The 17,971-nt window shown below is 31.8% G+C and overlaps 1 protein-coding gene across 3 annotated transcripts in view; it reads right to left on the minus strand.

Annotated features, from left to right (window-relative positions):
- LOC109595704 (zwei Ig domain protein zig-8) overlaps positions 1-17,971 on the minus strand; it is a 270,657-nt gene that overhangs the window by 43,666 nt on the left and 209,020 nt on the right. For all 3 annotated transcript variants that reach the window (XM_020011124.2, XM_020011123.2, XM_020011122.2), the window contains exon 2: positions 10,054-10,205. In XM_020011124.2, the coding sequence (XP_019866683.1) occupies positions 10,054-10,176 (123 nt within the window). In that variant the 5' untranslated portion in view covers positions 10,177-10,205. The remainder of the gene's footprint in view (positions 1-10,053; positions 10,206-17,971) is intronic.

Raw genomic sequence — 17,971 nt, forward strand, 5'->3', positions numbered from 1 at the left:
TAAAACCTAGGCCTTTCAAATAATATCATGGCATATTATTTACTTTATTATCTCGTTAATATCTATGTTTTTATTTTCATAATTACCATAACGATTATATACAATTTTCGTACATTAATGAATACTGGAACGTTTTCATACACAATTTTTATTATCGTAACAATCATATGTTATCTACGTAATTATCTGGGTCTCTATTTTGTTATCGATACTTATTTTATATTTACTGTACATTTCAGAAACAATATTCGTTCTGCATAACTATATGCATATAATGAAGGTTATTTTATAAAAGTATTCATATTTCAATTGTACATAAATTTGAAACTAAACATAAATTTAAAATTAATAAATATTTCACTTTGTTATTTGTAAAACATTAAATTACCTTTGTCTGTTTGTTTGCTATAAAACAATATAATTAACTTTGTAATTACGACAATAAATTAAAAATAATTAGCAAATTATAATTATATTATTGGTGGTCAATAATGTAGTAAATAATTAATATTAATTGTTGGTTAAATAAGCTAGTAAATAATTTTTAAATGTCGGTTGCAATTATATCAATATAAACATGACTTGATGAATGTAAGCTAAAACTTCATAACAGAATAATAATTTGTAGAAATAAAAAGTGAAATAGTCAAATTATTGAACTCGGATATGATATTGTTGCAACAACGAGGCGGGGAATCCCATAGTAAAACTATAATGAAAAAATCCCAAGCGAAATCCCATTTGGAGTTGATCAATTGCCGGTATTTAAATTCCATGGGGTAAGTGGATGTAAGATGCGGGAGGCTAATGTCAAAGACAGAAGGCTTTTTGAGCCTGACAACTTAAAAGCGAGCTACACGAAGCCAATTTCTCAGGACCGGATCGCTAACCGAGTAAACACTTTAAGATCCAATAAAAAGCAACAATTCACGAAAAAGAAAGTCCGCCGGCGACGGCAAAGAAATCAATCTGGGCCCCCGTGAAATCGCAAATCGGATCAGCTAAATTACATAAGCTGTTTTTGTTTCGGTTTTCAGCAATTTCGGTTTGGGTGCATCCAATAAATTTAAAAAAGTACGAAACGAATCAATTATAAAATACAATTATTTGACGGCCGTCCTTATTGATTTTTGTCGATGATGAATCGAATAACTTTCAAAAGTGCTTGACACAATAACGTATAATTATATAAATTGATTTCGCAAACAGCGATGGAGAGAAGTCAGTCAATCGAAAAAGCATATGGTTTTAATGGAGTTTCATTCTGCGATATATAACTGTAGTTTCAGAATTTCAACAGTTTTAGTATTTAATTTAAAGTTTCCTAGCAAATATAAACAACAGTCATTATAAGTACTGCACCGCACAATACACTTTTGTTAGTTATAGATTTTATTTTTTATGCAAGCAATGAAGATTAGGCGACTTGCCAACTTCCAATGTAATTAAGTCATCTAGTTTGAAAGTTGACCATGCGAGAGACTGACTACTAAAAGTTCAAAACATTGAATTAAAATCTTAAATCCCAATTCGAATAAATTAAAAAATTTAATTAAGAAATCAGGTCAAGTACAATTTTCCTTCAAGTCTGACAATTAGATTGAAGATCGACATGGTTTACACATAAAATACAACATTGATTTCTTTAAATTTAGATTTTCTGGTAAATATGCTAACTAAGCAGATTTTACATAATCGTGATAAGTTGATTAAAGCAGTTTTTGACGTTGGCAAATTCCCCTGAAAGGCAATAAATAACGCGAAACATGAATATTTTAAAGCGAAACCCATGATGGAAGTGAATTGCCTTTAGTATTGACATAAATTCATCTTCCTCCTTAATGTATGCAGCACATGTACTAAAATACCTTAATTTGCCTAAAGTATTTACTTATCTTATCTTATAATTAGATTTCGGATAAGCTGAAGAAATGCTATGGGTGAAATATAATTTCCATTCTTACTAGAACCCCAATAAATAATCAATTGGCGCGTTTTTAAGACGGCAAAGGGGTTTTTCAGTCATTTAGGGGGACTTTTAATTACACACATTTTGCTCCCCGGAAACAATAACGCTGAGCCCTGCGTCCTTTTGCATCCTAAACTAGCGAATTTAAACTTCGATTAGTGACGCAATTTATTAAAGGGAATTACGAGCGAAACACCACCAACTTTCATTTACCAATTTGCAAAATCTTATTTCACAAATGGCACAGCTTTCTACCTCAAACGTCTCATGAATATGCATCGACCTGGCTAATCTGTATCTTTTCAAAATGTACACAAATTAGAAGTTTTAATTTTATTTTCATTATTTCAATTAAATTTCAAGGTGCGAGGGATTAGCCAAAAGAAATTATATAAAAATTAAATTTAGCGACCGCCGAAAGGAAATTGTATTTTTTTTCTCATCGCATTATTCCGTACCCCTTTTTTGTTTATTCGGATGGCTTTAATAAATTCTATTATACTGAAATTAAGTCTTAAAGCTTTGTTGGTGGGGTTTAAACTTGAAACTTGGATTTTCTCTTTCGTAAATTACCAGAAATATAAACATAAAGTGACAAGTGTTAATTTGGTAATAATAAATTGATTAACGACTACTAAATTTCATAGCAAACCATTTCCACAATTACTACACAAGTTTGTTTATAACCCTAAAAATGTCACCCGAGTCGTTTCGTATTGCATTCTATAAATAAAACACGTTTTCTTTTAAAATATTGTTTTAAATTCCAAACCATTAGTTACCGTTCCATTGTAGCCCCAGTAACTGATAGTTTATTACCGGACATACAAGAATGCAACACAAACATTCGATTCTTTTCCGCATGTTTATTGTTATATGCAGGCGGAACTTGCGAAACAGATGCGAAATCCGATTGAGCCGAGGACAGGTACTGGCTGAAATTTTACGATCAGAAAGTGTGGCAGGCCTGGAGGCACTAAAACCCAATGCTAAAGGCTTCATCCAATTTGTGTTTTTACGGCTTAAACCAACCGTCATGCATAGTATTATGTTTTACGAGTTCTTTAATTTTACACGAGCCCTGCCACCGTACTTTTCTCGCAATTTTGTCTATTATCCGCTGCGTGTTATTGATTTCGTGCAAGGATTTTTTCGTCATCCTGCTTCAATGGATACTTGTTAATTCGATGCGGGATGAAAATTGCCATTGAACACTCTGTTGCTTTATCGTGTGCATGAAGTTTGTGCACGTTTATGCACATCCCACTTTGAAATGTGCTGATTGGAATTGCGCGCATTTAAATGCATATATGTTTGTTTTAATCACGGTTAAGTTTCTCTTGTCAATCGCACGGATACATCATTGGACTTTGAGTGTAACTATGTTAATAGGTATTTAACCTAACACTTATTGGATCTCAACTAATCACTCGTTCAATGAAATAAGCTTAAATACATTAAGCATTTATATCCATCAAATGCAGACGGCCTCCTGAAATTACCAGTTTATACTACTCCACAATAATATTACAGATACCTATGACCAATAAAGGACGTACTAGAGTGTAACACTAATTCCAAATGGTCTTAAAATACTCCACTTTAATTGAAATTGTAAATATTTTTGCATGTTTGTGTTCAATGCTTAGAAGAAATGAATCAGCATCACCAAGTGCTTCTATAAAAGTAATTGTACATGGCAACCGATAAATTTTCCAGATATAAAGAATTAAGATTAACGAAACTGCTTTTAAGACAGAATAGAAAAAAGGAACAACGCTGAAAACCTTGCTTTTATTAACAGAGCACTTTGTCAATGTCGTAGGGCAATTGCTTTGATTTAATATTTTTAAAATATATTCCTCACAACGAATAATAAAACACACTCCAGTTGATTTAGACGGTTTCGGTTTTGCTTTAGCTTTTGATTGATAATTGTATGGAAACGGGTCCGCAAAGAAGTCGGACATTTAAAATGATTTATTCAGTGTTATCAGGTTATGCATTATTCATTCCATTTTGCAAAATTAATAAATCTTCATTAGACCATTTAGCTTTATGTTATCTCTGTGACATACAATGCATATAACACGAAATCGCCAATATTATCCTTTTATTTTGTAATAAATTAGTTCATATACATAGTTTAATATCTTTATTAAAATATCATATAAATTAATGCAGGTTGTGTATTAAAAAATTATTATTCATGCCTTGAGAGATTAAATTAAAATGTAAAAAATACAATTTCTCCTTTTAATATTTTTATTGAATTCTGATTACACGCTCTGTAAAATTAGATTTTAAATACTTCCTTACAGAATTCATATTAAAATCCGTATAAAGGAGACAATCTACCTGTATAAAAAAATTGAATGTAAGCAGCTGCTAGGCTGCCTAATTTTAAATTTTGAATGGCGCACACCAAAAATTTAAGTCGCATTTAAATATGTATAACTCGTAACAAGATTACCGAAATAAAAATAATGAGGCCTTTATTAGATTGCCTCTTTTTTTCCTCTAATTCTGAAAGTTGGCAAAGTCATTAAGATTTCCAGTCCTGGTGTTTTGTTTATCTTCGCAGTGACGAGTGATCCAACATTGCCCTCAAAAGGAATATTAAAAAAATCCGTGACGTTTTAATAATAACTTGTCAACTTTATGTTTTTATTTGAATAGGTCAAAACGTTCTGAATTTGAATTGGTGAATGAATAATAATTTTCGTTGTGAATCTACCCAATTACCACTTAAAAAATATATTTAAAAATAAACGTCCTTTTACACACGCTTTTGATGGTTTTATGTTCAAAATAATATTATAGAACGTGACGCTTTCACGTTGAATTAGAATTTCCTCTAATACCTAACGCAAAGCGTATGATACACAATTTCATTACTCGAAACGAGAAGTTCGAACGAGGTGCAAAATCAATTTGATGGGGTGGCGATCCGAGCAACTTTGTTCTTTTTATTAAATAAACACCATATTTTAAAAGAAATGGTCCTGACACTCTCATTCGTAGTGCCGGAGATTTCGAACGAGTGAAAAAAGGCTGAAATTGGTTGCTAAAGTTCAAACAGGAAAATATAAAATAATGTAGATTTAAGCAAGTCAACTGGAACGCTTCGGCGTCTGTCTATTTTCAAAGCAATTTCCACAACAAAAACATAAAATAAATATGCTCACTGCGCCATGAACAAAAATTTAAATTACGTGTTGAGTAAATATTAACCTAATCTGTATTTTTATTCCTTTAAATACATATTTTAATATTTTAATTTAAATTTTAATGCGACTGGTAGTATTCTCAAAGAGTACATCAACTTTATTTTATAAATTACCATTTAAATAGTTGAAATGAAATGAAGTAGTGAAGTGTTTAATTCCATCTTACATTTCCTTGAGTTGTACACGACTTTATATATGGAACAATTCGCAAATATATAGAAGAGCTTTTATCTTTATTCTCACACAATATGTCGCCTACCTATTTTACGGTTAATATTACCTTAGTATTCCAAAAGCCCCCCTCTTATTTACTGATTTTATATTCAGATAGTATATAACATTGGGATTAGTTTCGGTCTAAATTTAACATCCTCGACGCTTCGAAGTTTAGATAACAAATAGAATAACAACACTGTAGTCGCAAATTATTCTCTAGTTATATTACAGCTTTCGCAATTTAAAATATATGTTAAAACCAATGTTCATATTTGATAAAACTTAATGATATATCGTCCCCAGTTTCTTGGTAACAAATAATTTATATCTATTTTAGTTTAAAATCGTAAAAATTTGAAGACTATACTTTATTAAAATAAATTTATTAGATTGGTTTTTAAACTAGAAATTTCGTATTCTAAATGTTGAATAATTCACATAAAATATGTTTTCAATCATGTGTCACAGTGTTTACAGTTCTGATTAAAAATAAAATTGGTTACATACAAAGTTAAAACGTATAAAAACGTAATCAATACAAAAATGATACGAAATTAGATATCAAAACGAAATTAAAACAGAATTGTGCTTGGATTTTTACAGACATCTAATTGGTTATTACAGCAGTTAATTAAACCGTCCTGTCAATGTCTACTCATTATCGGAAAATCGTTATTTATATTTATACGTGAGTGATTCATTAACATTTTAAATTGTAAATGAAAAATTTGCGCATATAACAAAGTCATTTTAGTTGATAATTGCTCTTCATTAAGCCGAAACATCACTCATACAAACACACATTTAACTTAGTGTACGTATGCAGAGAATTCACGTGGAAAAAAATCTAGCGCACGATTTTTGCAACATAAAGTCAGGAACTATAACAAACAAACAGACAATCACGGCGAAGACCTGACACTGACAAATTATCAAGCGTTACTAGTGAATATACAAGTTCAACTATAATTCATTTAAACCAATTAATTCTGGCCATTTTTCTCATTAATAATTCCACTGCACACATTTCCCGTAATAATTTAAAGTGTCAACGTTTTGTACCAATTACTCTTATTCATTTTTGATGTTTCTCTATTTGAACGGTTTTTCTGTTCATGAAATCCACATAATAGACTGGTAACGAGGTAAATAAATCAATTTTATTAATCATTTCAACGTAGACCGGCATTATTAATATACATGTACGCCTTTATTCATTTGTACCACTTTAACAGTCGGCGTATTTCTGCGGAATTCGCGCTTACAGTTTTTGTCATCGGTTTTGCAGAATGTTATGGCTGAACTATTGCTTCGTTGAGTTGCCTTACATTTCAGAACAGCCATTAATTTCGTCGTCAGTTGATAATAAGCTACAAGAAATAAAGGTGCCTTTGATTAATATATAACAAGTGGAAACTTAAACACTGACGTCTCTTGGAAGCGGTTCTTAATTAGTAGTTCGCAGATTTTCTTAGAAATTACGCGACAGAAGTATCTTTTCGCCGTTCACACTCGAACGTGCCGAACCAAAATGAATGGAAATGTATGTGCAAATTCAACGGTTTTTCAAAAGCGTGACAACATTCGACACAATTTAATTAAAATATATATTTTGTGTTCGTGTTTAGGTCTTTCACTGCGGAATTGAAATGGATTTCAAAGAATCGCATCGAAACGCGTTCAATGAGTAAATTCGATTCAGATTAGAAACATTTATAAAATGAATAAAACGATTTTTATTTATTTTTTGTATATGTACATGGTGTCTCAAACTGATTGATTTTGACTGTGACATAAGTGGCCAAAGCTCATCTTTTACAAAAATGTATTGCACCAAAGCGTATTTTGCTATATAACGATTACTTCTCATAAGTTTAGAGACATTTAATATTGTTATTTAAGAATTATAGAGGGAGCTCAACTGAATGTATTTTTATTCTTAAAAACTAAAATTTTATAATCATTAAACTGAAAAAAAACTGTGACATAATTATTGATTTTCAAACAAATTATCAATAATTAAGACAAATTAATAATTTAATTCTTATGAAACACTATACAAGTTTTAAATAGTCACCTATGAAAAATACTATCTTCCATATGTTTCATAGACGACAATATTAAATATCTCTAAATTTACCAGAAACATCATTATCTATTACCTAGAGATAAAAAAACATGTAATAAATTATATATTTTTGGAAAGTTTATTTTTTATTGGTAAATTTAATTGTGGTTTTCATTTGAAATAAAAATGTTGGACATATTATCTCAGAATATTAAGAAGGTACATTTTTATGTTTCTTGTACTACATAAAAAATACATAAAACGTTATTATATATTTTCGAAATATGTCAAAATGTGAGTTTTTCCATATTCGATCTGGAATACAATTAGAGCCGAAATCAACCAATTTGTCCTTTTTCTCAACTCTCATTTATATCAAAATAAATATCACATTATGTGATATATGTCAAGTTATCAACTTTACTGAATTTTCGATAATTTTAATAGTTGTATTGTAAATTGTTTCAGAAAAATCTGAAATTTAAATTTTGTTTCGGAAATTAACAAACTACAGTAAAGTATATAGAAAGACACAACGATAGAATGTACATATGGAAAACAGTAAGAATAAAACTGGTATTAGAAGTTTTATTAGCGTTATTTTACTAGTAATTATTTATTTGAAAAACAATTTTGTGTGAATATAAATTTGATTTTTTAAACTAGATATATTAAATTATAAACTACACCGATTTTATTTTATAGACAATATTAGGAAATTTAGAAAAAATATAAATATACAATAACGGACTTTTTTTGTTTAAAAAATAAACAAAATATACTTACAACACTAATTTTGTTTTTTTAAATAATAAAACTCACATATATAAATTATGTTATTTATTGACGAAACATGTCACGTTAACGATACCATAAAAAAAAATAAAACCAGAAAATTAACAATTTTTATCGTAACAAAATTAGAGCGACTCTTCATAAATATTAAAAAAGAGAAGTGAATCAAACGTAAATGGACTAATATTTAATATTTCTCGTCTATATTCTTACAAACATTTTTGATTTGTTTATACAAATTTGCCTTATTTGTGAAACAATTTGCTCTAATCTTCACATCCACAATCTCCCATCAGTTTTCTACTGGATTAAGATGGGAAGATTGAGCTGGCCACTTTAAGACATTGATTTTTTGTTGAACAAACCATTTTTTTACAAGCTTTGCAGTGTGTTTGGAGTCATTGTCATGCTGAAATATAAATTTTAACCAATCATATTTTGTAAATATGCCACCTCCAAGTTTAATAGTTTGTGTAACATATTTTGAATGAAGTCTACTGGGCGATGAATAATTATCCGAAAATTTATTCCTTCGAAAATATTAGTTTCCAATTTCTTGCTGTCAAGTTCCAATGCCTATGAGCTAAAAGAAGTCTTGCTTATCGATTCTTTTTTGAAAGATCGGTTTTTTTTTGCTGAACGTCTGACACTAAATTGTCCTCGAACTGATTGATTTATTCTATTTATTCCTAATAAGCATTTTTATCCGACGATCTAATGCTCTAGAGGTTTTTCTGTTTCGCTCACCTCGTTTTCGTTTCTCCGCACTTGAACTCGACACCTTTTAATTGTTTTTGATACCACTTGTTTTGATACAAGAAACTGTTTGCATATAACCTTTTCCGATATTCCTGAATTATTGGCCACAATAATTTTTCTTTTTAAATCCTGAATAAAAGCAGTTTTTCTCATATTGAATACGAAATATGTGTAGGACATAAATGAACTAAGAGAAATTAATTAGTGAATATAAATAAATGTTTTATAATTTAGTTTATAAACATTTTATTTAATATTTATGGAAGTCGTTCTAATTTTGTCTGATACTGTACCTTAACTAAAGGTAATATATTATATTATATCACACATTTTATTATTTTAACGACATTTTAAAGATTAATTCAACATTTGACATCTTATCTTTAGCATTTTAAGTAACTTAAAAAATGGCTGTAAAAAGTTTTTACGTTTCTTCAAATATTAATAATAATAAGAAGAAATAATAATATATTTTTTTTATTAGATATGGTAGGTATTTCAGTCAGTGGTATCATAATATACGACAATTAACGATTTAAAACAGGCTCTGAACACTTATTGGTAACAGTGAAAATCAATAGAATTGGGACACCCCGTACATATGTATGTAATATTGTTTTATTGTGATAAAGGTAAATACGTGATGTTATAAAAGTTGATAACAGAACCATGTATGTGAGCATGAAAAGCCTGTAAGACACTCCTGATACATTGAATAGTAGTAATACACTGAGTATTTTCAAAGCTTATTTGTACACAACTCGAAGTAAACAGCAGTAATACACACCGTATTCAAAGTAGAGCAAAGATCGAATACGTGAACTGGAAATACATTTACAACAAAACAAAACTTTCTGGAAACAGGAAAACGGCGAATGTAGACAAACAGGGGATGGGAAAAGTGGAAAACTCGCGAACAGCGTGTACATTCCGGCCGGCAGTCGGTAAAGTACGTCTTATTTATTAGGGCGGGCGGGACGGCGCGGGTTATGTAGGCATAAAGAAGTGAAACTTACCGCTTTGTCTCCCAACTGTTCCACCCTGCAGTGTAAAAAGGCCGTTTGGCCTACGGCTGTGGTGACATTTCGTGGTACATTGAATTCGAAGTAGGGGTAACTGCCGATGCTGTTGTTGAACATGCCCTCGTCCAGATACGACTGCACCGCACCTGCAAAAACACACACCGGATTAAATCCGACGATATAAGAGTAAATGTTATTGTAGGGATTTTATTGCACGGGACGTTTTTGGGCGCGATCCTCCCTCCGGGACTTTTATGCCGCTGTTGACACTGCAAATTCGTTCCCCTTTATGACGACCTTAAAATCTGCATTGATTTGCCACATAAATCTTGCGGATAAAATTTACTTACTCAACCCGGAACCGGATTCGCCGTGACTCGTGACAGCTTGATGTCGAGCCAGATTAATTAAAATAATAGGATGAAACCCCACATAGTAGGAGTCACCCATTTTATCAGAAATAACTAAATGATATATTAATTGTTTTAGACAAATTTATTTATGCAAACGTACATCTTTTAACACGCTTCATTAAGTTTATTAATCTTAAAGTAATGTTGATTGTACGCGTGCTCTCAAGAGGAAATAAAGAAAACACTGCAGCGACGATAATTTTCTAGACGATTTGAATGAACAATGGAGGCAAAGAGCATCTCAGATGTGTCTCACGCATACCACTATACGTATGTTATTATCTGAGGCAATTAAAGTGATTTGTGGCCCAAGCGGCCAGGTGCAATTGTCCTGCGACAGGATAACGGCGAAATATAGTGGGGAACTTAACACTTAATATAGTTGGCCCCTTATACATTGTTCGAGGACTTAAGGGCGTCTTAGAGCCGACCCATCGTCAGGCTATTTGGTTTATTGTTGTTTCCTTTCCTTCTAACTGAATATCTGCAAAGTTTGCTGATCAGATCCCGCTAAAAGCAGATATTCAAAACTGATAAATTATTAAATCCACTCGAGCTGTGGCGATTGTTTACACTGCCAGGAGATAAGTTTCAGGTAGATTCATTAAGGGGGTCCTTTCCCATAAAATATTACCCATCTGACAATATGGGACGGAATCGATGCTTTAAGGATAACACAGTCAAATTAATTACTTAAATGGATATCCTTAATAAAGGGGAAATGTTTGAGTAACAAACAAGAAGCAAATTATATACACATGGAGAGACACTTTTTTAGGCATATTAGCTGTGATAAAAAATAATGAAGAAACACTGGAAACTTTGAAAAAAGCAATAAAAAGATCGAAAGTAAGCTTTACGAAACATATCTCACAATCAGTTCATCTATGTGAAACATTATCCTTTGCCGTACGTTATAATAAAGGTAGAAGTATTCAGAGATATTCTTTTTTGTATGAGATCCGTTTTCGGTTTAATATCAGTTCACACACGAATTTCCTCTAATTTCCATCAGGCAAGCTCAAATATTGAAACAGACCAGAGGCTCGTACGAAACAATTTGGCGCTTTTTGTCGCCAAGGTTGGCCTTATTGATTTAGTATTTCACAGGAATTGCGGCTGAGGAAAAGAGAGGGAGATTTTAATAATGAGAAAGAAGGAAATATTGCAAAATGAACGGCAGATACTCTTGGTTATTTTATCCGACTGACTTTTACGATACAGTTTCCGCCTACTCGAACAGAGATACAGGATCGTATTATTCGAGAATTATGTTTGTTTCTTTTTTGCGGTATTTTATTGAGACGACGGTCATAAAATGTTAAAATACGCGAGCAAAAGGGTCGGCCCGAAGGAAACGGGGATTCCTTTAAATTGAACACCGAACCGTATTAAAAATAAATCTGTGTATTGTATACATGCCTGATCAATGCCATCAAACCCACTGTTTTATAATAAAAAAGACGCGATATAAAAATACGATAAATCTAAATTGCCAAAAACCCCAACGACATGCTCGTGAATCAAATCGTTATTTTCCACTTCCACACTAAATAACGTTGTCGTTAAAATCTGTCGCTAATAAGAAGGTAAGAAACAAACTAGTAAAAGTTGGAGCGCAATCAAAAAATGCGAGTCTGGTTAAATTAGGCCGAAGCGAAATTTATGTGTCCGAAGTTTGGGACGAACTTTATTCGGTTTTCTTTGTTTCTCCATTTCAAACTTTAACTAGCCACTTCGAATTGGTGCAAACTAAGTACGAAATAAAACTATTCCTCAAAGCGCAAACTATCTCGCAAGACTCTACTCGTACAATGCAAACTTTGAATTATAAATTAACAGTGTTTGATATGTAAATTGCGTTGATGTACATATTTGTGCATAATTTAGAAGTTGCTAATACTATAATCATGAATGTTTCATCGGGTTTTGATTTTCGTTAATGTTTATGCATCCACTCACTTCTCCATTGGTGTAAATTAATATAAATTTATGAATTTACACATTAAGGTAAATTTAGTTTTCATTACATTTTGTTTAATATCTACATTTTCTCGTTGGGACAGTCAAACAACGTCAGCAGTGTTTACATTTTCCTTACAATTTAACAACTGTTTTACGCCTCTATTTCCGACTAATTGAAAATGTTCATTAAATTTCTGTTAGTTTTTAATTATGGTTTTATACGGTTCCAATATTTTCAACTTTATTTAGTTTATGTCAGCATCCAAAATTAAATTTTTATTTAGCCCGAGGCAATAAAATTATTTAAATTATTTAAATTATATTATTTTTTCATTTTCCGGTATAAGATACAATAAAATCCTCCGTAATGTGGCGTCAAGGTGTTGTGTTCATAATCCCTCGAAGTTTGTCCATGTGATTTCGTAGCGTAGATTTTTATATTAACACCGACAACCAGTTAATTCATCGCATGTATTAGGCATCCATTTTCATAATTCCGCGAAAATATCGGATCACGCATCGGCGCATTAAGCAGGCTTATTCGCTTCATTGGAATACATTTTGAATGCAACCGACTAATCCGGCATCGTTGTGCAAGTAATTAGTTAAAGTGGCCAGATTTACTGAACTTCCGAATTAAACGCGTGTTGCATTCGGTGGCCGTTAAAGCGTCGCAAAGCGCCGACGATGGTGTCGTTGCAAACTTGTAGGGGCTTTAAAAAGTGCACGACGATTACCGTTTCAAGATTAAGTGAAATTCATTCGGTAATTGCATCAACTAATTAAATTCCCCCCGGTTCAAAGTGTCTGCGACATGTTTTCATACGATGAAAGCTTTCCCGGTTTATTAATCAATAAAAGTAACTCTACTCTTAAAATCATTAATTAAGAAAATATTGGTTTTGCTTAATTACACCCAGAGACGTAAAAACTGTTTATTTAATATATGCTTCAGTGTTGAAGTCTTGATTATATCGTTGGCAATTTAAATAATTTTAAGGTTAATTAAACTTGAAGTTATTTTCCACATTAATATGGCAAAATTATTGTTTATTTAATTATCAAATTTTCTATAAATATAACTAAAATTACATAATTAAGTGGACTAGTTTATTTTCAACTTTAATTAATGATAAAGGTAATTTTAGTTGGGCTGAATGAATAAATTTCGACTAAAATAACTCAAAATTAATTTTAATTACTGTTAGAAATTTTGCAAACAAAGTTGTAAATTTGACTGAAACATAATGTTGATCTAATAATTTGGGAAGTTCATAAATTGAAAATTAATTTCAATTTTATTCTCACAAATTTGATTCGACTTCACCCTAATAACTAAAATAATAGCTTTTAAGTTTTTCGTGGGATTATTGTTGTCGATTTTGATTTATTCATCTTTGAAACTCGCATCGAACCGGGAAGCAAAATTGAAATCTGTTTGTTTTCGAAATGTGGAATAATTCTATGATAGAGAACGACGTTGAACTAGTCAACTTTTATAAAGTGGTTGGTTCACTTACTGGAATCAACATTGATGTAGTCCTTTTCAAATTAGAAAATATTTCAACATAAAACCTAATCATGGTCTCAGTTTAATAAAAATATTTGTTCAGCTAAGTGGAATTTCATAAGAGAAAAACTCATTTTAATAGTTTATTGTACTCTCCTTTATTGACGCGTTTGTGACGATAAATCAATCCAATCACTAATAATATTGTTTCCGGTTCTCCTTTCAATTTATATCATCGTTTACGATTTGTTCTCGTTTAAAACTCGGTATATTGGAGATAGAAGTAAAATTGAAACCTGTGTTTGAAATGTTGCAATCTTTCGGAATAAAGCTAGAATTGATAGAACAATTTTAAAAAAAGGTTTACATTTATTAAAAGACTCGGTCTCTGTGAAGGAATAAAATCATTTTATTTGTAAAGTAATAATTTCGGACAAATTAAATGTAATATTTCAATAATCCAGAAGTTTAAACTTAGTTTTATAGTACAGGAAAGTTTTATGTATTGCAATAAATTTCACAATATTTCTAATAATGACAAAATTTTATTAGGCTGTTTGTGGCTCTTCGGTTCGTAACAAATCCAGGTACAATGAAGTTTGTGGTAAATATTATTATTAACCGTGTGTTAAATTACTGACGGAATTTTCAGCTTATCAATGTAATATCATTTGGCTGTGAAATGTTCAAAATAACCCATTGTTAATTTAAATTGAACTGACAGGCACCCTTTGATCTCATCCTAATTATCTTTGTTATATTAACTAACAATGCGAAATTAAACAATAATAAATTAATAGTTATAGTAGTTGAACGGTGATCAAAACGTGATCGTCAAGTGCCTCGCTAGTGGAGAAAAGGGACGCCCATGGTCATGTTTGAACAAGTGGAAATAAGTGTGGGTGACCCCTTGCGCGTCTTCCCGTACCAGTTAAGTCAATATTTGTTAGACAGAATCTGTTATGAATATTAGAGGCCTTTAGGGTGAATATGCCAGGCCTACTGGCCTTCGCATTAAAATTTTCACTTCTCAAATTTCGCACAACTGAGACGGACAGGTCGTTGCGATTGATGATGTTTGTTGTGGATGTCGGAGCTATCAGAGAGAACAGGAGAATTTGCTGTATGTGGCCCGTAAATCTTTGTTTGAGGTACTTTTATTGTTACTACAACGGCATTAAAGTAACTGTGTGACGTAATTACTTAACTCTGATGTATTACATAAGGTTAAATCCTTCAAGTCTCCAACACAAAATTTCTAGAGATTTTTTACAATGTAAACAGAAAAATGACAGTCGTATGTTATATTTTATCACAGCAATTTGTTTAAGTGGTAGAGCAGTTCGAAGTAAAGTAGCTAAAATTAATTTAAATTTAACGATAAAAATAAAAAGGTTAGTTTAAAACCATTCTTCATTTCTTTCTGATTGTGACATAACTATTATTCATAGAATTTCACTGGAATCGTAACATGTAATATCTTAACCATAACATAGCTGAAATAAACTTCCCCTAAATTTTATTTGAGACTGGATTATGAACGCTTTTATTCTGTTAATTTAAATTGCAGTTTGTAAAATGTTTATAGTCTTGCTCTTTCATCCTGCATATAAAACAATTACATGGGATCAAACCGAATATAAGATGGTCTCATTCAGGTTTGGTACGATCTTGGCGCCAATTTTCGAGAATTACATTTATAATCGTAACTATCTACGCAATTACCAGGGATTTATTATTGCCAAATATCTTTTCTTATTAAAAGAGAACGGCTTCCGTTCTATTTTCATTAACGCCTCTTGTAATTCTGCTGTCTTTTAATCACGACGAAATTGCTTTGATTTTTTTCGTGTCCCTTTTAGCCTCTTTTTACATCGACTGTAATGGAAATTTTAATAAAAAGAAGTTGTTTCTCTTAAATGCGAGTGTAATAGCCTTTGTCAGCGGTGTTCTTTTATGTACTTAAAGACAATTTTTTCACAAATACCACAGATTTCGAATGTAAATAGGAAAGGAACGCAGTCACGTCGTCGATGTTGTTCTGAATTATTTTTTTTCATTGGAAATGGGAAAATTTTAATTAAATTTCCGATTAAATTTAATTATTTTGCTTTAATTAAGTTTGTTTATCTATTAACATTGCAGTCAGTGGCCACTAAGGGAGTCGATGGGGTTTTATTCACTTGCCTTGTTAAGTAGTCCATTATAAAAACATTTAGATGCATTTTATTTTCCATTTTTATAATGAGGTTTTGTTGTTTTCATAGTTTTTATTGATTCGGTGTGTGGCTATATTGATAATTTGTTAGTGAGGTTGAAATAACCTTTTAATTCCGTATAGAAAAAGAAACAGAGAAACTATTATAGTTGTTGAAAGTGGTTCAATTTAGAGGCGACAGCAACCTAATATCCTAAATCTTGAGCGTCTTATTCGTAAAAATATGGTAAAGCCCCCTGAGGTAGGTCAGGTTAGTGGTGCGAGTACATGGTTTTATAAAATATGTGTGTCATATTCATGTTCTGCACAAAGACGCAAATTGCATTGTTAACGCCAGTCCAGGTGAAATATCGCATTAAGTTTATAAGGATCGTAAAGTTGCCGGGAGCATTTTTTAAGAGCTCAATTATTGTTGGAGCGCACAAAGGACAGGACTAATGAGGGCGGCACTGCCCCGGGGAAAATAAACTTTGTAATGTCGCTGCGTGTTAATTTATCAAATTTATTGAAAATAACGATGTCACTAAAGTGTCTCAATCGCCACCGCTGACTTGGAAGAGCACTTACAAACTCATCATCCGGGCCTAAGGAAAGCGTTAATACATGCCGCAGGGGATATTAGGCCCTATGCATGGCACAGTTTAGGGTTGCCGCAGGGCACATTTACTTTCCCTCTCTCGCATTCTCTCTCAGTCTGTACATCCTAGGAGCCCTTTTCTATGGTGTAACAGCTCAGCAAACACTTCTTGTTTTGTGTGCTTGTTATTACATGCAACTTTGAGTGCTGTAGCGGTATGTTTTCAACCAGTCTAGCTTACAATGAGGTCTTGTTAGGATTAATAGTTATTGTATTTACGTTTAATCTCATTGGCAGCGCCAGATTGCATCCCGAATCCTAATTATTTACTAAGCCACCCCGAAACTCTTTAATTAAATGTAAAGTTTTGCTTGAATTCATATTAAAACATTCCTGTAGGTAATACTTTTACTCAATGCACGTATTAGCCCTCATAAATTTGTATGTATTGTTTTGTGCAAAATTTCCTGTTATACAAACATACATACAATGATTAAATATGTTTAAACCACATAATAATAGTGGATAAAAATACATATATGTAATAATGCGGTCTTTACGACGATAAAGATAAAAAATACTAATTAAACATAAAGCAGTGGTAACACTGGTCCTAATAATAATAATCCCATTTTGAAGATTAACGGCAATGTTCGTAATGGGGCCCCGGATATTAATAACATCTTATTCCGTAATACCACTTGGAGGAATTGCGGATATTATTGAACCACTTAGGATGCATTGTTTCTCGAATCAGGGACTAATTGTTAGGTACACAGTGCGTTATACACCCCCATTAGATAATGCCCTCCAATCTCCCCATTGTTTCTTACGAAGTTCAGGGGAGCAGCAGCCGATTTCAACCCCAAGATACTCAAATACTGTGTAACTGTTGTGTTTGCCTTCTCGTCACTTTTTGACGTTTATAAGTAGGTTGCAATTTGATGTTTCAAAAGGACATCGATCTCGCCTTCCCCCATTATCATTAACGTCTAAGTTTTAATCGTTTTACAGTTGGAGTCTCCTAATAGATCCTATTCATCAGCCGCTTCGTTCTTTAGACAGGAATCAACAAATTATATATTATGTGTACATGATTTATTGCGTGTATGTAATTATGTGTGCATAATTTTATATTCTAATCCGTGACACACAATTTGAATTCTGTATCATTCAATATCCATAAAACAAATTCGACAATTTCCTATAAAATTACGCAAAACCCAAAT

Source organism: Aethina tumida, chromosome 1 (assembly GCF_024364675.1).
Source record: "Aethina tumida isolate Nest 87 chromosome 1, icAetTumi1.1, whole genome shotgun sequence".
Taxonomy (NCBI): domain Eukaryota; kingdom Metazoa; phylum Arthropoda; class Insecta; order Coleoptera; family Nitidulidae; genus Aethina; species Aethina tumida.